The sequence below is a fragment of the Lathyrus oleraceus genome, chromosome 7 (genome assembly GCF_024323335.1).
Source record: "Lathyrus oleraceus cultivar Zhongwan6 chromosome 7, CAAS_Psat_ZW6_1.0, whole genome shotgun sequence".
Lineage (NCBI taxonomy): Eukaryota > Viridiplantae > Streptophyta > Magnoliopsida > Fabales > Fabaceae > Lathyrus > Lathyrus oleraceus.
The window spans coordinates 159,590,138-159,614,144 of record NC_066585.1 but is presented as its reverse complement, the minus strand read 5'-3'; the positions used below and the strand labels follow the sequence as shown (position 1 = coordinate 159,614,144).

The window sequence follows — 24,007 nt, the reverse complement described above, 5'->3', positions numbered from 1 at the left end:
TCTTAATGCAATGTATGATTGAAAAAGTAAAAAGTTAAACTTTGTTACTTAAAAAATTCAAATTTATATGTGAAATGAAAAAAAACTTCCTTATTTCGTTTAATGAAGCCTCAAAATGAAAATGCACCATAATGCTCAAAGAAAAATAACATGATGAATAAAGTTATATCTTGTTAGACAAACCTTAAAATGAATAAAGTTGGGAACAAAAAACAATACCACAAAGTGACAATAAACCAGGTCAATTAATGACAAGTTGATTACTTCAAAGACCCCTATAATGCATGGTATGAAATATATGAACATGTTCAAACAATTAACACAGTTAAGTTGACTTTCACTTAAGCATGAAAATAGAACCTTGACCAGATGAAACGATCATAAGAAATTATGCAAATGAATCGATTCAGATGAACCAATGCAGATGAAAATACCCGACGAGGGGTGGGGGGGGGGGGGGGGGATTTAGGTTATGACATCCCACAACTCCAAAAAAAGTTGTGGTGTATAGCGTATAAATCGTATTTTATAAGAATTACTACGAACTTTGATAAGTGAGATGGGCCTACCTAAGTAATTTTGGGTGAATGTGGTTTACACAACATACCACATCGTAAAAATGATGGTCATTATACCTAATCTTAGAGAAGACTCCATATTATCTACTTAAACCTAGAAATCCAAATATATCTTTTTTTTTTCATTTTCGGTTGCAAATGCTTTATTTTAAATAATGTAAAGACAAGCTAGGTAAGTTCAGTGCTAAAGCTCATAAGGGAATCTTTCTTGGGTATTCCTCGTCTAGTAAAGTTTATAGGGTATTTAATAATCAAACCTCCATTGTTGAAGAGACTGTGCATATGGATTTTGATGAATACAAACTTTAAGATAATAGGAAACGCATTTCTTCTATTTCTGATGTTTCAAGTATAATCACGAAAGACTTAGTAAGAAATGACGTACCAAAAGCAGATCCTCCTAAAAGTGAGGACATTAAAATGGTTAAAGAGGAAAGGGAACAAGAGGATGATAAACAAAATACCTATTAAAATATGCATAAAGATTGGATTGTTATGAAAGACCATCCATTGGATCATATTCTAGGAGACATCAAAAAAGTGTAAGCACGTCTTTCCAGGTCAATAATTTATGTAACTATTAAGTCTTGATTTCAAAAATTGAAACAAAAGACATCATTGTTCCTTCTATGAGAGAAAATCTTAATCAATTTAATAGAAGCGACATATGAGATCTTCTCCCACGTTTTCAAAATTAAACATTCATACACATCAGATGGGTTTTTTTGGAACAAACATGATGAGAGTGTTATAATTACAAGCTAGTAGCAAAACAATACATTCAAGCCGAAAGGATTGACTATTAAGAGACACTTGCTTTTGTGGCTCGACTCAAAGTGATTAGAATCCTTTTTTTCATTCACATGGTGCATGGATTTTAAGTTGTATCATATAGACGTTAAGTCAACCTTCTTTAACAGTTTTATAAATGAAGAAGTATATGTCTATCACCCTTCAAGTTTTAAGGATAATGAAAATCTTGACCATGTTTGAAAACTAAAGAGGGCTCTATATGGTCTCAAACAATCTCTTAGATCATGGTTGATTGCCTTAGTGGTCTCTTACTAAAGAAATGATTTAATCGTGGTGCCATAGACACGTTTTTTTATAAAGCATAAAGGATTACATATTCTTTTTTAAAGATTATGTTAAAGATATTATTTTCGATCCTACCGAGGAGTATTTATATAGAGAATTTTCTAGTGTCATGTCGGGTGAATTTGAGATGTCCCTTATGGAGCTGCTAAAAAAGCATGACATGAAAGATTCAAGATATATATCTACATCAACGTATTTAAACCTTATAATTGAAAAAGATGGACAAGGATTGAAGATAGAGATCACAAAATATAAAGGTATAAAAGGATCTCTACTTTATTTATTTGCAAGCTGGCCTGATATTATGTTTAGTGTGTATATGTGCGCTAAATTTCAAGCTTCCCCAAATGAATCTCATTTTAAGGTCGTTAAATGTATTTTAAGGTATCTTAAAGGAAGCTTAAACTACAATCTTTGGTTTACCCAAAGAAAGTGAATGTAGCTTAGTAGACATCTCAAATTCTGATTTCGCATGGTATAAATTAAATAGGGAAAGTACTAGTGACACTTTCCACCTATTTAGAAATTGTTTTGTTTCTTGGCACAAAAGAAGTAATACAATATTTCTATTTCTACTATTGTGGCTCAATATTTAGACGTTGATAACTGTTATGCACAAGTGTTTTGGCTAAAGAAATAACTACTAAATTATGATAAAACTCCGTTGCATTCCATTCTAATGCAATAATAATAGTGTGATTATATTGACTAAGAATCTAGTTTTACATTCGTGCACTAAGCATGTTGAGATTAGAAATCATTTTCTTAGGGGTCATGTGGATAAAGGTGATGTGAATTTTGAATACGTGGACACTAAAAATCATGTTGTTGATAATTTTATAAAAACAATTGTTTGGAGAATCTTTTCCAAAAATCCGTAGGGAATTGAGGATCCTTGATCTATCTTACTTTGAATAAGCTTTGATTCTATTTGTTTTTTATATTTTCTCGTGGACTAAATTTTGTGTGTGTATCGGGTTGCATTTTACATTACTTATATTGATACGATATCTCCAAACTTTTAGCTCTTCTTAGTTTAATTTCTTATATGTCCAACCTAAATCTATGAGATGATATATGGGATGCGACTTATCTTCTTAACTTGTAGTTGTTACATTACTAGTTATGTTTAATTTATAACCTCGTTAAGTACATTGTTCATGTGAATGTTGCTCTATTTGTTACTTTCATGCATTATTTATGTATATACTTCCATCTTGTATGTCCTAATATTTGTGTTTTGGTGTTGTTCATAATCATGTCATTTTATGCATATGCTGCATTTGGCATGTTTAGAAGATTGCTATTTGTTTGATATATTCTTCTGCAACTTTTGCGCATCTACTTATGTGGCTATTCTAGCTTATTTTCTTTTGGAATCTAAGTATCAAAATCTTTTGTGCTAGCTATTTGGTTTTAGGCTCTTAATTTGACATCTCTTTTGATTTTTTTAAAGGGGGAGAAGTTGCAATGAGTCTATATCTATTTTATATATTTTATGCAACTATGGTGAAATGTTTCAAGGGGAATACAAGAAACACCTAGATCACTCTTTTCTCAGGCTCATGTCGACTCAATTACAATGCAAATTGCCAAACATAAAAAATGGTGAGATTGAAATTGCTTATAGGGTATCCTTGAGTTTTTAGGGTTTTGCATCTTTTCATTTCAATTCTATTTCTACTAATTGATTCCCTCAAAATTAGATCGTTAAACATCTCTTAGAATTGTTCATTTTTCATTTAAATGTATTTTGCATGCATAAAACATGCCTTTGAGCAAAGTTCAATGCAAAATGTTTCAAGTCAGAAAGTTTACAACTAGAATCGAGAAAATCTTACAAGCATGATTTAAGTCAAAAAATCCTAAAACTAAGTCATGATTCAAATAAAAGAAATGTTTGATTTGAATCATGAAATCACATTTTTTTCCCGGGCACTACAACAAACAAGACCTTAGACAGCGCTTTTTTTAGCCTTAGACAGCGCTTTAAAGCGCTGTCTAAACCTCCGCTGCTAAAGGTTTAGACAGCGCTTTTTTAAATCTTAAAAGCGCTGTCTAACCCCCCCCCCCCCCCCCCCCCCCCCTTAGACAACGCTTTGGCCAAAAGCGCTTTATAAGACCCTCTTATTTTAAATTTTTTAGGTATACCTTAGACAGCGCTTTTGAAAAGCGCTGTCTAAGCCCCACCCCCTTAGACAGCGCTTTGGCCAAAAGCGCTTTCTAAGACCCTCCTATTTTAATTTTTTTAGGTATACCTTAGACAGCGCTTTTCAAAAAGCGTTGTCTAAGCCCCCCCCCCCCCCCCCCCTTAGACAGCGCTTTTGCCTAAAGCGCTTTCTAATCCCCCCTTAGACAGCGCTTTTTACAAAAGCGCTGTCTAAGGTATACGAAATTTTTTGAAGCTTTTGTTTTAAACCACATTTTTTCCAGATTTATAAACCAGAATTTCTACCTGTTTTCAACCAGATTTTGACAGACAATTATCACATTTTATATATGCCATTTTGGCCTTTTTTCTACCAATTTTTGGCTAACAAATATATATATATATACCAATTCAAACCAATTTTGCCTTAAATGTATCAAAATATATACAAATTTATGTACACAATTTTACCTCTGGAATGTTCGGCTGAAAGGTACAGTTGATACTGTCTTTGTCCGAAGCATCTCTGTATACTGTTGAGGCGCTAGCCTCTCTTTCTCTCCTCAATGCATCAAGCTCAGCTTGCATGGCTTCCAATCTTGCATGAAGCTCCCGATTACTAGGAGCCTTTCCTTTTTTAATACTCAGGGAGGTCGGAGTGACTCCAAATCCCTTACCCCTCACCCGACCAGAATACTCAGGGACATCTAATGCCCGACTAAGTATGCCCTAAGTATGCCCGACCAGAGTACTACAGAAGTTCAAACTGAATATTTCAGCCATACACATCGAATAATCATTAAATGTATGAACTCGATGACACTGTATCATCTTATTTCAATTTATATTTGAAAAAAATTCTGGCCTTAAACGTCTATTCATAAATTTCTGGAATCTAACATTGTTTTTTTCTTAAATCATAAAACAAATTATTACCAGAAGCTTGGGGGCATCATAAACGACTTCAGCAGGTTGATCTGGCCCAACACTTGCCAAGCAAGATCCTTTGCAGTTCATGTATTTCTGTATACTGCTCACATAACAAAATTGAATTGATTCGATCAGTACATAAAGAGAAAACAAACAAAGCGTTCACACGCTAGAATAATATTTCTTCCTCGCTTCATATTGTTTTCCTTGCCGATACATTATCCATGACAAGCATGCTAGCACCAAACATTAATAAAATGGATCCTAGGTTATTTGTCTAGAGGATAAACAAAAACGAAAAATAAAACCAGAATATGCCTTGTATGCATGTAAGATAAAAACCACAAAAGCCAACAAAATTATAGATTTATTGGCAGTGCGGATGCAAAACTCAATAGTACCATTGAAATATATCAGCAACAGAATTTTAGAACACAGATTCAAAGCATCGCTTACATGTCACAATGATTAAGCACCACAAGTTTATTTGGGACACATGATTGTCCTCTTGATTTGCAAACTGAATTACATGATTCACCTTGCCTGTCAAACAAGTGATAAGAAGTTCAACTCCTAAGCCACAGTAAGAAACTGCAAACATTAACCTCGACTAAAAAGAACCAATATCAATAATAATATACCTCCCAACAACAACATTGATGCCATTCAGCCTTGCTTCTGTGAGAGTACTATTTGACCCTATGCTTTCCATACATGAAAAATACCAGATTCCATCAAAATTGCTATAAATAGGCCAAAAGCAGAAATATATACGGCAGAGTCCTAAATCTACAACCACCCATAACAACAACATGGCTGAAGTATATGTATCCAGATGAATATGAAGTACAATGTCATCTGAATGAAATGTAGCCGTCTACTTAACTACTCAATATTATTTCACACCGTTCTCCTTAAGTATCGGCAAAAACAGTATGCTAAATTATTGCTACGCTATATGTATCGCTAACTGATGAAATTTTAGAATTGGCACCTTGTTAGGTCAAAACAGGATTAGGAGCTTAACACAATTACAAGGCAGTCACTTCTGCAGACTTACCAGAAGAGTTTGATGGCAGAGAAAAGCAGTGATGGAGGTCACTAAGATAAGCATTTTCATGAACCTGAAACATTAAATACCTAGAAACATTAGCAACTTTACTTATCATAAACATAGTTTTCAAACTAACTCGCAAGCTAACTCTTAGAACGAATTTACAATCCTAGGCTGCAAAAATAAGTTATTTTGCATGCAAACGCTTTTTGTCAGACTAATGTGTTTAATTAAACTCTTGACAAAATCAATAAATTATCGATTCTACTAACAAGTTAGTGAGTCGGAATTTAGACATGGTTTTGGCTTCAATATATGCACGGTTTGGTCAATTTATCAAGGTTGTGCTTGGCTTATGAATAGCTTACCTGAACTTATCTATTGACATAAACACATGACACAGTGTTTGAGAGAGCTTGTAGAAACAACTTATAATATGCTTATCAGCTGCTTTCAACTAATTTTTATAAGCTCTCCAAGATAGCTTACGAAAAGTCGAAAACAACTTATAACTTAAATAAAATCAGTTTGAGTGTATTTTCTCTCACAAAGCACATATATATGAAGAGTGCTTATCCTATAAGCTCTGATAGCCTACAGAAACAACTTATAACTTAAATGAAATCAGTTTGAGCATATAAATAGCTTATACACGAGCACATATATGAAGAGTGCTTATCCTATAAAATCTTAATTAAGCCATTCATCCAAACAAACCCAAGTCCTTAAATTTACATATCATATCAAGTTGCAAAAGTATTGATTCAAAATATACACCTACCTACAATCTAGACTAGTCAATTCAAGGCGCTAAATACAATATTCAAAACTAAACAAAATTTCAAACTATTAAAACAGAAATATTACTTGCAGTAGCCGGTTTAGCAATCTTCATCTTCAACACTTGTTCCCTACGTGTCTGTTCAATTAAACGCGAATTAAACATTTATCCCCCTCCGTGAAACTTGAATTATCAGGAAATCAGTAAAAAAAAAATTACCAGTGCGGGATTGAGACAGCAAGAAACACAATATTCATAAGAATTGCAACACTGTGAAAGAAGATTGCATCCACTGCAAATCGTTAAACACAATAACCAATTTTAGTTATGGATTTTCACTTTCAAAATTCAAAATAAAGATAAGAGTTGGGAAACAAACTCACTGACAAGAGAATTTCTTCCCGGTTTGAGGACAACAGCGAGATTTTGAATCAATTGAAAGAGCATTGCATACATAACCTACAAATTAAAAATAATATAAATATAAATAAATAAAACAATTTTTTAATATCAAATTGAGAAAGAAAATTTATACCATTGTTGTCGGAGAGAAGGTATCTGCCTTGAACGGTGGTTTTGCAGAAAGGAGTAAATTTGAAGCCGATATCCTTTCTGATAGCGGTGGTGAATGAAAAGTGAGAGAGGAAGAAGAAGAGTAATATTACGGTGGCTCTATATGCGGAGAGTCCCATCGTACAACCATGTGCCGTGAGTTCCATCGATCATTGATCGACCTTCACCACCGTTCCTGGATAGATTGTAATCGAATACAGTGTTGCCTGATTCATTAGGGGGAATCCTCTTTCCACGCGTGCTCCCATAAAAAGTCCAGAATGCCCCTCACGTAGAACCCTTATTTTAGTCATAAGTTTATTGTCGTCGGAAATACATCTTCATACAGTAATGTTTTATATCCTCACGTAGAACCCTTTTAATTTTTTTTTTAATTGAAAGACTTTAAACAGCGCTTTCTCAAAAGCGCTGACTAAGGTCTATATTTAAAAGCGCTTTCTAAAAGCGTTGTCTAAGGGGGGGTCTTAGACAGCGCTTTCTAAAAGCGCTGTCTAAGACCCCCCCTTAGACAGCGCTTTCATTATTTTTTTAGAATATTTTCCGTGTTTTATTTTTATTTTAACCTTAGACAGCGCTTTCTTTTAAAAGCGCTGTCTAAGATGCGCTGTTAAAAAACCTTTTTGGCGTAGTGGGGATTTTGGTTTGGGAAACCTCGAGTCACAGAAAATCTTGACTTGAATCACGATCATATTTCATAATTTAGATTCTGGCGCGCAGAGTGTGACTTGATTCAAGCCTCCACTTGACTCGAATCATGAGGTTCATTGACTTAAATCAGAATTCTTTTTGATTGAAATCATAAAAGAGTTCTTCATTTGGAATTCAAATAAGGAAACTTGACTCAATTTATGATTTTGCGTGACTTGAGTCACATGACTCAACTCATGACTCATGTCACTCTCTTTCATGACTCATGTCATTCATTATTCTTTTTGGGTTTGATGCAAATCAAGTGTCACTTTTACACTTTTTTACTGCTCTATTTATAGCACATATAAAAATAAAAAACTTCTTTCTCTAAAAATATACTTTCATAATCTTTGGAAAGATGTTTAGTGTTTTTTTCAACCACACAAACTTTCTCTCAAGTTAACCTTGAAGAAAAACTTCCTTGATTTATTGAGTAGCCAATAAGTATTATGTGAAATTCTTTTGAAAAATTCATATGCAACCTCTAGACAAAAACACCATCATTGAGTGTGTCTCAATACTAAGAGAGAGTGTGAGATCTAATAGTGGAGGGATTCCATTAGATGCAATGTTCTTGTGAAGTTTATCGGTTTTCTGATTGAAGAATCAATTTCTAATTGTAATTTTTGGAGACTGACATCCAGTGAAGAAAAAGAAGAGTTTCTTCTCCAAGGGGATTTCAGTAGGATCGAGTGAAGAACGTTACAGACGAAATCTTTGAGTTTCTAGCTTCCTCAAAAAGTTCAAAGACTCGAACAAGAGAATTTCGATACGATCGAGTGAACTTTGCTGCAAACAAAATTTTGGAGTGCTTTAATTCTTAGAAGATGGTTTGATTCAAGATTGAAGATCTTAAGCGATTTGCAGCATAATGAACTTTGTAGAGCATAAGGAGAATCAAGATTTAGATTCGTATTTCTTAGCAGTTACCTTTATGTTGTCATTTTGTCTAAGAATATATATGGTATCAAAATACAATTGTAAAATTTCTATTAATGGAAGACTCATTAATTTCTAATGACTCGCCATTGAAGATTGGACTAGATCCAAACACGAACGATGCACTAAACCAAAATAAATTTTGACGTATATTTTCTCTATCATTCTCTCTTTTAATTTCTTTATAAAATTTGCATGTTATTACTTATTAGGTTTTGATATGTTTATAGTTTGCATGTAATTAGGGTTTATTTCTTGTAATGATTTAATGTTTAATCCAGGCCCGACCCTGTGCATGTGCAGTATGTGCTGCAGCACAGGGCCTCACATTTTAGAAGGCCCAAAAATTTGAAAATTTTATTTTATTTTTATATATTAACAAAAATAAATAAAATGTTATTAAAAAAATTCAATAATTAAAAAAATTATTATGATAAAAATTTAATACATACAAAAATTAAGATTGATCAAAACTCAAAATAATTATAATTAAATTTATTTTTAATTAATACATAATTGTATTTTTGATATATTTTTAAAAAATTTTGAACTTATTTTTAAAATTAGAACGGAGCCTTCGATATGATTGGGTCGACCCTGGTTTAATCTTAGGTATGTGTTATATCGAGTTACTAAACATTTTTTTATGGTGATTATTTTGGAAATTGCAAAATAAATGGTGGATGAGCATTTTATAAATGAGATAATCTATATAGTGATTATCTTTGATGAATATGTGATGTCTTTCTCATTTGCGTATCGGTCTTAATTCAATGTAGATACTCCTACTCATGACCTATCATGAGGTGATTAATCCATAAAATTTATGAGATACGAAACAAATATTGACCATTATATGGTTTGTTCTCATTTCTCAAAAACAACTAAATTAATTAAATATTTTTTATAAAATAAATTTATTTTAAGGAAAATAAAAAAGATAAATTCTTAGGTACCCATGAATTATAGTTAAGACCTTTAGTGTAAACTGGTTTAAATTTTTATTTAAAAATAATAATAAAAATAAAAATATTTGATTGGATAAATATACATGTACCCAACTAAATTCAAGGATATGAGAATCTTCACCAATAAAAAGTAGTTTAAAACAACACGAACTGGACACATGAAATCTCTTTTATACATATATTTTAATTTACCGTAAATACTACAGGTAAATACATAAAAGTTATGCATAAATTTTAATTATTACAAAATTAATAATCAAAATGTATATTTAGCCTGTTTAATATTATTTATTAAAGACCAAATTTCTATTCAGCATCTTTTTTCTTAAAATTACACTTGAGAAAGAAAAAGGGACTGGACCATAAAAGGTTCCATATAAATTCAATAATTCAAAGCTTCATATTGAAGAAACAATTATAGCACAAGATTCTCCTTTATCATGGTAACTTTATGCATCTATATAATGTTTAGCCCAGTTAGCAACAAACATCAACACAAACCTAAGCATTTCAACTATTTATATATATTCACAGAGATCATATCGTATATCATAAGATGGCTGGTTTATTCAGGTTTATCTTTGGTGGGAACGATGGTGGAAACAATGGAACTGTCGATGCATTTAACAACAGCTGTGGCCGTCAAGATTTCGATGAGGCTAATATCAAAACTGGTGCAAATATTACCAATGGAGATCATCGCACTAGCAACCATAACAATGGAACTAAAAAAGCATTCAACAACTCATTTGGAGGAACTCAGAAATTTGGAAAGGCCAAGATCGACACTGGAGCCAGGATTGGAAATTAAATGGGGCTTCCGTGACGTACACATATACATATAATATGTATATGTGTGTGTTTATGGGTAATAAAAGTAATAAATAGTGTTTTAATTATGTTTATGTGTATCTTGTGAAATGTATTCCTGTGAACTAAATATGAAATAATAATTAAACTGGTAATGTTTACTATGTGTTATCTTATTATCTTAGTATTTAGTCTTTGTTTGAATGAGTTTTATTTTTTATTTTTTAAAAATAATTTGTAAGTCAAATTTTGAAAAAGAGTTTTGAAGAAAAAATATAATTTATTTTTAAAAACTATTTTAAAGTTGCATAATATTATAAATATATCATTAATACAAAGCGTATTCTTTTCCTTATTTTTTTTCTTTTCATAATTTCCAAAACTAAAAACTAACAACCAAAACTTCTAATACCTATTTTAGTTTTTTAGTTTTTAAAATTCTCAATTAAAAAATAATTTATAAAATTAGATTATCAAATAAATTTTTAAATTTTTAAATTTTAAAAATTAAAAAACAATTTTACAAAATCAATTCAAACCTATCATAAGTCTCTCGTTTTGAAGGCTTGCATCAATACTTTCGATATCAATTCAATATCTAGTTAAAATGAATATTATTAAAAGAAAAAAAAGAAAAATTATGAAGTTACCGTGGACAAAACTAAATCATATAAAAAGTGGATTTAAAAGTAGTTATTCTAAGAATAGCTTGCCTAATAGAAAGGATATGTGGTCTGATCTCTAACTTGATAGGATTTTAGTTTCTAAGATTTTAGTTTCTAATGGGTGGTAGGATCATTGGGGTGATGTCTCAATGGACTCACCCGAGAATGTATCTGACCATTGTCATTTATTCTCAAGTACTCTAAGCCTTTTCATTTTAATAATCACTAGTTATTTTATGGTAGCTACTTTTCCGAGTTAATTCTATCTTTATGGTACGCTGATCAAACGATGCATTACTACAAATAACACATATAACAATGCTCAAGAAAGAGATATAATCATGATTGATGGTCTGTGATAAAGTAACATGTGGTTATAAGTAGGTTACTTACAACTTGGGTTTATTGATCATGGTAAAAAATTGGAAGGTGCGCTACATATCACCACAATTGTAATATACAATCATAGTGAAAAACCGAAAGGTCCTGGGTTCAATACCTAATAACGCAATTTTTGGAGGTTTATTAATCTGGATAGCGCGCTAGCTATAACCACAATCGAAAGAACCAACCGTGGTGAAATAATTTGTATATTTTAAATATATTATTTTTTATTTTCCAAAACTCCTAATTTTTGTACCTGTATTTTTATGAATCGTAAATAGACCAGAAATAGCAACACAAAGTTCGGTAATCAATCCATGGAAGGCTAAAGGAGGTTTTGAAATTGAGTGTAAAATTTTCCAAATTCTATCTAATATGACTTTGGATATACCCATTTCCTGCTTGGTCCTAATGTACTAAATGAGTTGGGATGACTTGAGGGTTGCTGAGGAGGTGTTTAAGGGGTGATGTTGGACAAGATAAATGTCGACCACATATGAGCTTCTATGGTGAGTTTAGTCCTTTTAAATTGTATAGGTCCATCGGTTCTTCCCACACTATCACTTAATGGCCTCTTTACCTCGATTATAAATAGGGGTTAACCCCGATTTCATATGTGAGGTGATGAAGGACGTCATAAAATATGCGAATTTTTTTTCCTTTAGTCAAAATTCCACCGAAGGGAAATACTTAATGGTCATGGGTTTGATCCCATTTACTGCATTTTTATTGGGCTTAATATCCTTTTGACCCCGTATGTTAATCTCGAAGTTCATTTTGATCCCTTAACTCTTAAAAATATGTCATGTTAGTCCTTTTCTTCTAATTAGCAATGGAAAAACTAAAAAACTGGTCACAAAATTTGTTGCTAATTAGACTAAAAGTACTAACTTGGTACATTTTGAATAGTTAATGGACCAATATGGACTTTTTTAAGTTAATGGAGTAAAATGAAGCATGATGTTAACATACATGACCAAATTATTATTTTTAGAACAGGATGGCACACCCCACATTTTCTTAGTTATAAGAAAAAATAAGATAATAGAGTCAGTTTGCTACCCCAATTTAATATAATAACCGAGAGGAAAACATTGTTATTTTTATTTTTTCTGTATTTTCGTTTTAACTTGTATTACATGAACTATTTTGTCCATTTCTAAAAAAGAAATATTGTACCTTTTGCCCATTTCAAAAACAAAAATATTATACCAAAAATGTTCACTGCATACACCAATTGCAAACCCAAAATGGCACACAACTTATAGTTTTACAACAAAACTAAAAAAATATTATTAACCAACAAAAGCAAAAACTAAAATGAAAATTCTTGAACGGCCATCCAAAAAATTTCTTATGTGATTTGTGTTAGACGATAGTACCGATCTAGAAGGGGGTTGAATAAATCAGTTTTTGAAATTTAGCGCTTTTTAAAAAATGTTTTCAACGGTGGCGAAAGCACCCTAGATTATAATCGTCTAAACGATTCGTTAATGGAAAGATCAGATATGCGTGAAACCGAATGGAATAACTACGATAGAGATAATCAACCACTATCTAAATTAATCGATTAACTACCACAATCCTTGATATTGTTACCTCTAATAATGCGTTAACACAATAAGAGAGCAAGTAAAATCTTAATAGATTTGTGTGAGATTAATTTTATCGAACACTTGGTGAGCACTCCACACCAAGTCTCAATTTCACTCAAATTGAATCTGCAGAATTTTACTCAGTTGCAATCGAAGTGATTGCACCAATTTATCGAACAACTACTATGCACAACAAGCAAGCGAGATTGATTTTACTATTAATTTCACACAAAACATAATTAATGCATAATTTAAAGAGTTAAGAGAAAGAGAGAACAACATCGACTTTGTTTAGGCAGTTCCCCTACCGTCCTCGCTTAGGGTATGTCTGCCCTCAATTCTAAATCTAGAATTGAGATATATTTATTATTAAGTTGCAAAGTTGATACAAGAGAATAAATGATCACCACCAATCAACCCCTAGTGTTGTTGGAGATCCTATTCGTTTCTCTCCCTTTGATTCGAGTTAAACCAAGTCCTTCTAGCGCATCAAACAAACCTCCGGTTACAGCTACCTTATTGCAAGAACTCCACGTTCTTCAAAACTTCAGCTCGGTAGATTTCGATCGCAAGTCGCTTGAACCCTAAGCTTTCTTCATAATCCTCCGGTTACCCTTACTTGTTTGACCAAACTCACCGTTCTTTAAACTTTTCAATCGGCTGAATTTGTGAAGCAAAGGTTAGTGCAAAAACCCCCAATTCTTGAAGGACAAAACCCCAATGGTTTTATTCAAGAAAAGCCCACACAAAGCCTCAACCCAAACTAAGATTACACAATCCTATTTTGACGTTATCACCGCAGCAATGCACAATGATCAACAAAAATTGTTATGTGTATTTGTTGAGAAATGCAATGGAGAATGAAGATGAAGAGCATTTTGGTGTATATCTTTCACTTTTCTTGTTGTTTTTTGAAGAAGAGACTCTAGAATATTTATATGATGCATGGACAAAGTAACAGACATACCATAATAATTTTGCAACAATGCACAACAGAAAATTGAGTGCCAACAGCGACCAGTCGAACTGTTCACACAATTGAGTCGACTCAAACTTGGTTTTTCCAGAGTTGAGTCGACTCATGACTCGACTTGTTCAGACCCGTGGCAACATGGTTCAAATGAAACAGCCAATGAGTCGACTCAAACAGGGGATGAGTCGACTCAAACCGGTTTTTTCTAGAGTTAAGTCGACTCATGACTCGACCTGTTCAGACTCGAGAGTTACGCTCCAAGTCATGAGTCGACTAACAGTTCTACTACTCCAAGTCATGAGTTGACTCATGACTCGACCTGTTCAGACCCGACTTTTACGCTCCAAGTCATGAGTCAACTCAAAATTCTTGAACTGTCAAAAATGAGTTTTTGATATTTTGGTCAATTGAAACCATTTTCTTATGAACCTAAGGTACCAATGATGATCAATTACATTATTCACATCTATGAAATGCTCCTATATGCATGGACTCATTTCACTTATACTTTGAGTATGTTAGAGAATGAATGCATTATATCATATGATGACACCGTCCAAAGCACATGTTATGAGCAACTAGAAAAATTTGACATCATTCAAATAAGGACAAGGAATCTTTGCCCTCACATACTCCCCCTTTTTGATTATGGAAAACCGTGACACAATCACGTACTTTGATAGACATCTTCCCCCGGATTTTATGCATGCCTTCAAAAATTCTACTATTATAAATCTGCATCCTCCCTCTGATTTTATGCATGCCTTCAAAAATTCTGCTATAATAAATCTGCTATTGTGTTTCCATTGCTTCTCCCCCTTTTACAACATCAAAAAGAAACAATGATATGGTCAACAGGAAACAAATATATTCATAAGCACTTAGTCAATTACTTTGCAATAGATAGACATTAACAACCATGCACATAACATGAAGTCAATGTAAGAATTATATGCATAAATATTGCACGGAGAAAAAAAAATAAGTAAATAACATTGCCATATTTGTTTAGCATAAACTTTAAGACAAATAATTAAATACAGTAACATGCATGTTAAATATGATACCTAAGCAAGTTCAAGCATAATTCAAACATAGAAATTGGTCAAACCTAGATCAAACCATAAAATGAACATCAATAATTGCATTACATAGAACACGTATATACATACATAATTGATCAGGATAGTTCAAATAGATAGGAACAATATTACCTCCAATGATGATAGACGATGAGTGCCCTCAAATAGCCCGCACTTATAAATCAAGGAATAGACAGGCATAGATATAGAGCAAGCATCATATTTAAATTTAAAAGCGATCCGAGATATCGAGAATACCAAGTTCCCTACGGATGTGGAAGAAAGGCTCTGTTGCAAGTGGTTTTGTGAAAATATCGGCAAGTTGATTTTTGCTATCAACGTGCTCGAAGACAACATCACCTTTCTCAACAAGATCCCTAAGGAAGTGATGTCAAATTTCAATATGTTTAGAGCGCGAATGTAGTATAGGATTTTTGGTTAAATTGATAGCACTTTGATAATGCGAAAATACAGCGTATGTTTGTCTTGATTTACACTTAAAGATCGTACCACTTTCATTTATATTTCGATTATTCCGCAAGTATTCGAGTTATTTTTACAGGTATTTTAATTCACATGCGTAAATGAGCAAAGTGTAGAAAAGGAAGGAAAAGAAGAAGAAATAGAAGAGAAAGCAGCAGAAAAACAGAAAAACAGGGGACACAAAAATTGTGGATGTGACGACCGTCACAAAGCGTGTAACGACCGACACGCCCAGCCTGTGACGACCGTCACAAGCCCATGATGAACGTCACGGGGCCAAAATCAACGCCTTGAAACAGTCAAAGAAGTGAGCCAACGTGCCTAAATTCTCGTTCCAGAGTCACTTTCCCGTGGATTCCTCACTCAACCAAGTCATCCTTGTTTCTCTCAACTTCCATGACCTACCAGGGGATATAAAAAGACAGATGTTGGAAACGAAAGGGACGCTGAATTTTTCTATGCAATTTATTTTCTACAGCAATTCTGCTTTCTAGTATTATATTTCTTCAGCAACATTGTTTCCTCTACCGCAATCTAGTTACCATTCCGTTTAGAGTTTCCATTTTTCCTTTCCCTTTCCGTTTTCCATTTAGCCAAAGTAGTAGTTTCCTACACTGGGGAACTACTACAATTTATTTAATTTAGTTTAAGCAATTATTTCGAAGAAGCAGAATCCTACCGTCCTGTGGAGGACTGCTCAAGTATTTCAAGATTCGGCGTATTCTATTAATCCAATTGTCAGGTTTTTATTCAATTATTATTGTTATTGCTTTGTTATTATTATAATTATGTTTGCTGTATTGTTAATCTGTTTATGCTCGCCTGTGTTTGTGTTATTTAACATGTCTGGCTAAACTACCAGTATCGGTATGTAACAAATTTAATTAGACGGGATTTAATAATAATTGGTGAAAAACTTCTTGTCTCAAACAATCTTCTTGGCTGTGTTTTTTAATTTAAATTTAATTAACTTTGTCACAAGAGTGAGAAGCTATTTAATACGATTTTGCCACGAGAGTGGGAAATTAACTAAGGTGAGAACCGACAATCCCGAGAGCGTGAGGGTCGAACTGGATAGTAAAAACTAGGCATTGATTTTAAAAACAGCGAGAGCACTTTAAAAGCAATTAGAACTTATCTATTTTCAAAAAGTATTTTTAACTTCAAATGGGACAGCGGGAGCGTACATTCTGAATTAAAGGTATAGTCCGAATCAACAATCACAAGAGTGTGAGATAAAGCCTTTTAAATAAGTATTTTCTACTGAAAGATATTTGGTACTTAAATTATATACCGATGACTCATCGAATGCCTGACGATTAATGTGTTGCAAACCGATATCCTCCTATTAATATTTTCTTAAAACTCAACTTCCCTTAGATTTAATTTTCTTCAACCAAACTTCTAAAAATCATTCCCTTAGCTAAACATAGTAACGTCAGTAGCATTAGTTTGACCATCGGTCCTTGTGGGTTCGATATTTTTTAAAGCTAAAACGACTGGACTGTGCACTTGCAGTCAAGTACCCGATAAACTAAATTCTATATACAGTCACGAGACGTATCACACTTGTGTTGTCACAAAAAATGGGAATACGTTCAAGTTGAACATTGAAGTCGAGTAATTGTTGTTTGAGCCACAAAATTTGAGCACAACAATTACCGGTTGCAACGTATTCCGCCTCGGCCGTTGACAAAGCAACTGCAACTTGCTTTTTGCTGTGCCAACACACTAAGGAGTTTGAATAAAAATGACAAGTTCCACTAGTGCTTTTCCGATTTGCAACCGGAAAAGTCGGAGTCAGAGTAGCCAACCAAAGAGCAATCACTTCCCTTAGAAAAGCAAAACCCATACTTTGAAGTACCACAAAGGTATCTAAGTATGCGCTTGACGACCTTTAAATGTGATTCTTTGGAAAATGATTGATACCTAGCACACATACATACATTAAACATAATATCTGGTCGAGATGCTGTAATATAGAGGAGGGAACCGATCATACCTCTATACCTTTTTATGTCTACGAACCATTTTTATCCCGATCCATATTAATCGTAGTAGGCATTGGAGTATCGATTATTTTGGAGTTTGCCATATCGAAGCGCTTGAGTAACTCATTGCAATAGTTCATTTGGAACACAAAAGTTCCGTCTTCAAGTTGCTTGATTTGAAGTCCGAGGAAGTAATTTAACTCCCCCATCATGCTCATTTCAAATTCTCCCTGCATCAACTTACAGAATCCCTTGACCAAATTTATGTTAGTAGATCCAAGAAATAAAATAGAATGCGTCTATATGACAGAGAAGTAAATTGGTATTAACCCTTAATTATAATTATAAAAAAAAAGATAAAACTTTATTTAGCATTTGATACTATTCTTTAAAACAAATATACTATTTAGCATTTTTCTTTAAAGGACTGGACCATAAAAGGTTCCTAAATTTCAATAATTTAAAGCTTGAAGTAGAAGGAAACAATTATAGCACAAGATTCTCTTTTAACACAGTAACTTTATGCATCTATATAATGTTTGGCTCAGTTAGGAACAAACATCAACACAAACCTAAGCATTTCAACTATTTATATATATTCACAGAGATCATATCGTATATCATAAGATGACTGGTTTTTTCAGCAACATCTTTGGTGGGTACGATGGTGGAAACAATGGAACTGTTGATGCATTTAACAACAAGTGTGGCTATCAAGATTATGGTGAGGCTGACATCAAAACTGGTGCACAAATTACCAATGGAGGTTACACTAATCTTAGTAACAATGGAACCAAACATGCATTCAACAACACTGCAGGAACTCAGAATTTTGGAAAGGCCAAGATCAACACTGGAGCCAGGATTGGAAATTAAATGGGGCTTCCGTGACGTACACATATACATATAATATGTATATGTGTGTGTTTATGGGTAATAAAAGTAATAAATAAAGTGTTTTAATTATGTTTATGTGTATCTTGTGAACTGTATTCCTGTGAACTAAATATGAAATAATAATTAAACTGGTAATGTTTACTATGTGTTATCTTATTATCTTAGTATTTAGTGTTTGTTTGAATGAGTTTTATTTTTTATTTTTTAAAAATAATTTGTAAGTCAAATTTTGAAAAAGAGTTTTGAAGAAAAAAATATAATTTATTTTTAAAAACTATTTTAAAGTTGCATAATATTATAAATATATCATTAATACAAAGCGTATTCTTTTCCTTATATTTTTTTCTTTTCATAATTTTCGAAACTAAAAACTAACAACCAAAACTTCTAATAATTATTTTATTTTTTAGTTTTTAAAATTCTCAATTAAAAAATAATTTAGATTATCAAACAAATTTTTAAATTTTTAAAATTAAAAAACAGTTTTACAAAATCAATTAAAACCTATCATAAGTCTCTCGTTTTGAAGGCTTGCATCAATACTTTTGATATCTATTCAATATCTAGTTAAAATGAATATTATTAAAAGAAAAAGAGAAAAATTATGAAGTTACCGTGGACAAAACTAAATCATATAAAAAGTGGATTTAAAAGTAGTTATTCTAAGAATATCTTGCCTAATAGAAAGGATATGTGGTATGATATCTAACTTGATAGGTTTTTAGTTTCTAATGGGTGGTAGGATCATTGGGGTGATGTCTCAATGGACTCACCCGAGAATGTATCTGACCATTGTCCTGTTATTCTCGAGCCATCTAAGCCTTTTCATTATTCTCGAGCCATCTAAGCCTTTTCATTATAATAATCACTGGTTATTTCATGGTAGCTACTTTTCCGAGTTAATCCTATCTTGATGGTCCAATATGTTGATCAAAGGATGCACTATTACGAATAACACATATAACAATGCTTGAGAAAGAGATATAATCACGATTGATGGTCTGTGATAAAGTAACATGTGGTTGTAAGTAGGTTACTTACAACTTTGGTCTATTGATCGTGGTAAAAATTTGGAAGGTACGCTACATATCACCACAATTGTAATATACAACCGTAGTGAAAAGTCGAAAGGTCCTGGGTTCAATACCTAATAACGCAATTTTGGGAGGTTTATTAATCTGGATAGCGCGCTAGCTATAACCACAATCGAAAAAACCAACCGTGGTGAAATAATTTGTATAATTTAAATATATTATTTTTTATTTTCTAAAACTCCTAATCTTTGTACCTGTATTTTTATGAATGTAAATAGACCAGAAATAGGAACACAAAGTTCGGTAATCAATCCATAGAAGGCTAAAGGAGGTTTTGATATTCAATGTAAGATTTTCCAAATTCTATCTAATATGACTTTGGATATACCCATTTCCTGCTTGGTCCTAATGTACCAAATGAGTTGGGATGACTTGAGGGTTGTTGAGGAGGTGTTTAAGGGGTGATGTTGGAAAAGATAAATGTCGACCACATACGAGCTTCTGTGGTGAGTTTAGTCCTTTTAAATTGAATAGATCGATCGGTTCTTCCTACACTATCACTTAATGGCCTCTTTACCTCGGTTATAAATAGGGGTTAACCCCGATTTCATATGTGAGGTGATGAAGGACATCATGAAATATGCGAACATTTTTTCCTTTAGTCAAAATTTCTCCGAAGGGAAATACTTAATGGTCATGGGTTTGATCCCCATTTACTGCATTTTTATTGGGCTTAATATCCTTTTGACCCCGTAGGTTAATCTCGAAGTTCATTTTCGTCCCTTAACTCTTAAAAATATGTCATGTTAGTCCTTTTCGTCTAATTAGCAATGGAAAAACTAAAAAATTGGTCGCAAAATTTGTTGCTAATTAGACTAAAAGGACTAACTTGGTACATTTTGAATAGTTAATGGACCAATATGGACTTTTTTAAGTTAATGGACTAAAATGAAGCATGATGTTAACATACATGACCAAATTATTATTTTTAGAACAGGATGGCACACCATACATTTTCTTAGTTATAAGAAAATATAAGATAATAGAGTCAGTTTGCTACCCCAATTTAATATAATAACCGAGAGGAAAACATTGTTATTTTTTTTCTATATTTTCATTTTAATTTGTATTACATGAACTATTTTGTCCATTTCTGAAACAGAAATATTGTACCTTTTTCCCATTTCAAAAACAAAAATATTATACCAAAAATGTGCACTGTTTACACCAATTGCAAACCCAAAATCGCACACAACTTATATTTTTCCAACAAAACTAAAAAAAATATTATTAACAAACAAAAGCAAAAACTAAAATGACAATTCTTGAACGGCCATCCAAAAAATTTCTTATGTGATTTGTGTTGGACGATAGTACCGATCTAGAAGGGGGGTTGAATAGATCAGTTTTTGAAATTTAGCACTTTTTAAAAAATGTTTTCAACGGTTGCGAAAGCACCCTAGATTACAATCGTCTAAACGATTCGTTAATGGAAAGATCGGATATGCGTGAAACCGAATGGAATAACTACGATAGAGATAATCAACCTCTATCTAAATCAATCGATTAACTACCAAAATCCTTGATATCGTTACCTCTAATAATGCGTTAACCCAATAAGAGAGCAAGTAAAATATTAATAGATTTGTGTGAGATTAATTTTATCGAACACTTGGTGAGCACTCCACACCAAGTCTCAATTTCACTCAAATTGAATGTGCAAAATTTTACTCAGTTGCAATCGAAGTGATTGCACCAATTTATCGAACAACTACTATGCACAACAAGCAAGCGAGATTGATTTTACTATTAATTTCACACAAAACATAATTAATGCATAATTTAAAGAGTTAAGAGAAAGAGAGAACAACATCGGATTCGTTTAGGCAGTTCCCCTACCGTCCTCGCTTAGGGTATGTCTGCCCTCAATTCTAAATCTAGAATTGAGATATATTTATTATTAAGTTGCAAAGTTGATACAAGAGAATAAATAATCACCACCAATCAACCCCTAGCGTTGTTACAAATCCTATTCGCTTCTCTCCCCTTGATTTGAGTTGAACCAAGTCCTTCCAGCGCTTCAAACAAACCTCCGGTTACAGCTACCTTATTGCAAGAACTCCACGTTCTTCAAAACATCAGATCGGAAGATTTCGATCGCAAGTCGCTTGAACCCTAAGCTTTCTTCACAATCCTCCGGCTACCCTTACTTGTTTGACCGAACTCACCGTTCTTCAAACTTTTCAATCGGCTGAATCTGTGAAGTAAAGGTTAGTGCAAAAACCCCCAATTCTTGGAGGAAAAAACCCCAATGGTTTTATTCAAGAAAAGCCCACACAAAGCCTCAACCCAAACTAAGATTACACAATCCTATTTTGACGTTATCACCGCAGAAATGCACAATGATCAACAAAAATTGTTATGTGTATTTGTTGAAAAATGCGATGGAGAGCATTTTGGTGTATATCTTTCACTTTTCTTGTTATTTTTTGAAGAAGAGACTCTAGAATATTTGTATAATGCATGGACAAAGTAACAGACATAACATACTAATTTTGCAACAATGCACAACAGAAAATTGAGTGCCAACAGCGACCAGTCGAACTGTTCACACAATTGAGTCGACTCAAACATGGTTTTTCTAGAGTTGAGTCGACTCATGACTCGACCTGTTCAAACCCGTGGCAACATGGTTCAAATGAAACAGCCAATGAGTCGACTCAAACAGGGGATGAGTCGACTCAAACAGGTTTTTTCTAGAGTTGAGTCGACTCATGACTCGACCTGTTCAGACTCGAGAGTTACGCTCCAAGTCATGAGTCGACTAACAGTTCTACTGCTCCAAGTCATGAGTTGACTCATGACTCGACCTGTTCAGACCCGACTGTTACACTCCAAGTCATGAGTCAACTCAAAATTCTTGAACTGTAAAAAATGAGTTTTTGATATTTTGGTCAATTGAAACCATTTTCTTATGAACCTAAGGTACCAATGATGATCAATTGTATTATTCACATCTACGAAATGCTCCTATATGCATGGACTCATTTCACTTATACTTTGAGTATGTTAGAGAATGAATGCATTATATGATATGATGACACCGTCCAAAACACATGTTATGAGCAACTAGAAAAATTTGACATCATTCAAATAAGGACAAGGAATCTTTGCCCTCACATACTCCCCCTTTTTGATTATGGAAAACCGTGACACAATCACGTACTTTGATAGACATCCTCCCCGGGATTTTATGCATGCCTTCAAAAATTTCTGCTATTATAAATCTACATCCTCCCCCTGATTTTATGCATGCCTTCAAAAATTCTGCTATAATAAATTTGCTATTGTGTTTCCATTGCTTCTCCGCCTTTTACAACATCAAAAAGAAACAATGATACGGTCAACGGGAAACAAATATATTCATAAGCACTTAGTCAACTACTTTGCAACAGATAGACATTAACAACCATGCACATAACATGAAGTCAATGTAAGAATTATATGCATAAATATTGCACGGAGAAAAAAAATAAGTAAATAACATTGCCATATTTGTTTAGCATAAACTTTAAGACAAATAACTAAATACAGTAACATGCATGTTAAATATGATACCTAAGCAAGTTCAAGCATAATTCAAACATAGAAATTGGTCAAACTTAGATCAAACCATAAAATGAACATCAATAATTGCATTACATAGAACACGTATATACATACATAATTGATCAGGATAGTTCAAATAGATAGGAACAATATTACCTCCAATGATGATAGACGATGAGTGCTCTCAAATAGCTCGCACTTATAAATCAAGGAATAGACAAGCATAGATATAGAGCAAGCATCATATTTAAATTTAAAAGCGATCTGAGATATCGAGAATACCAAGTTCCCTACGGATGTGGAAGAAAGGCTCTGTTACAAGTGGTTTTGTGAAAATATCGGCAAGTTGACTTTTGCTATAGGCGTGCTCTAAGACAACATCACCTTTCTCAACAAGATCCCTAAGGAAGTGATGTCAAATTTCAATATGTTTAGAGCGCGAATGTAGTATAGGATTTTTGGTTAAATTGATAGCACTTTGATAACGCGAAAATACATCATATATTTGCGTTGATTTACACTCAAAGATCGTACCACTTTCATTTATATTTCGATTATTCCGCAAGTATTCGAGTTATTTTTGCAGGTATTTCAATCCCCATGCGTAAATGAGCAAAATGTAGAAAAGGAAGGAAAAAAAGAAGAAACAGAAGAGAAAGCAACAGAAAAACAGAAAAGCAGGGGACATAAAAATTGTGGATGTGACGACCGTCACAAAGCGTGT

At 33.1% G+C, this 24,007-nt stretch overlaps 1 protein-coding gene across 1 annotated transcript; it reads right to left on the bottom strand.

Moving 5' to 3' along the window:
* Positions 1–4,146: 4,146 nt before the first annotated feature.
* LOC127102583 (uncharacterized) lies at positions 4,147–7,483 on the bottom strand. Its single transcript, XM_051039937.1, has 10 exons — positions 7,126–7,483; positions 6,974–7,049; positions 6,810–6,882; positions 6,677–6,728; positions 6,178–6,187; positions 5,816–5,895; positions 5,397–5,454; positions 5,212–5,298; positions 4,762–4,855; positions 4,147–4,576 (listed from the first exon to the last, which is right to left on the bottom strand). Exons 1-10 carry the CDS (start codon positions 7,307–7,309, stop codon positions 4,544–4,546), a joined length of 747 nt encoding a protein of 248 aa, XP_050895894.1. The 5' UTR covers positions 7,310–7,483; the 3' UTR covers positions 4,147–4,543.
* Positions 7,484–24,007: the final 16,524 nt, after the last annotated feature.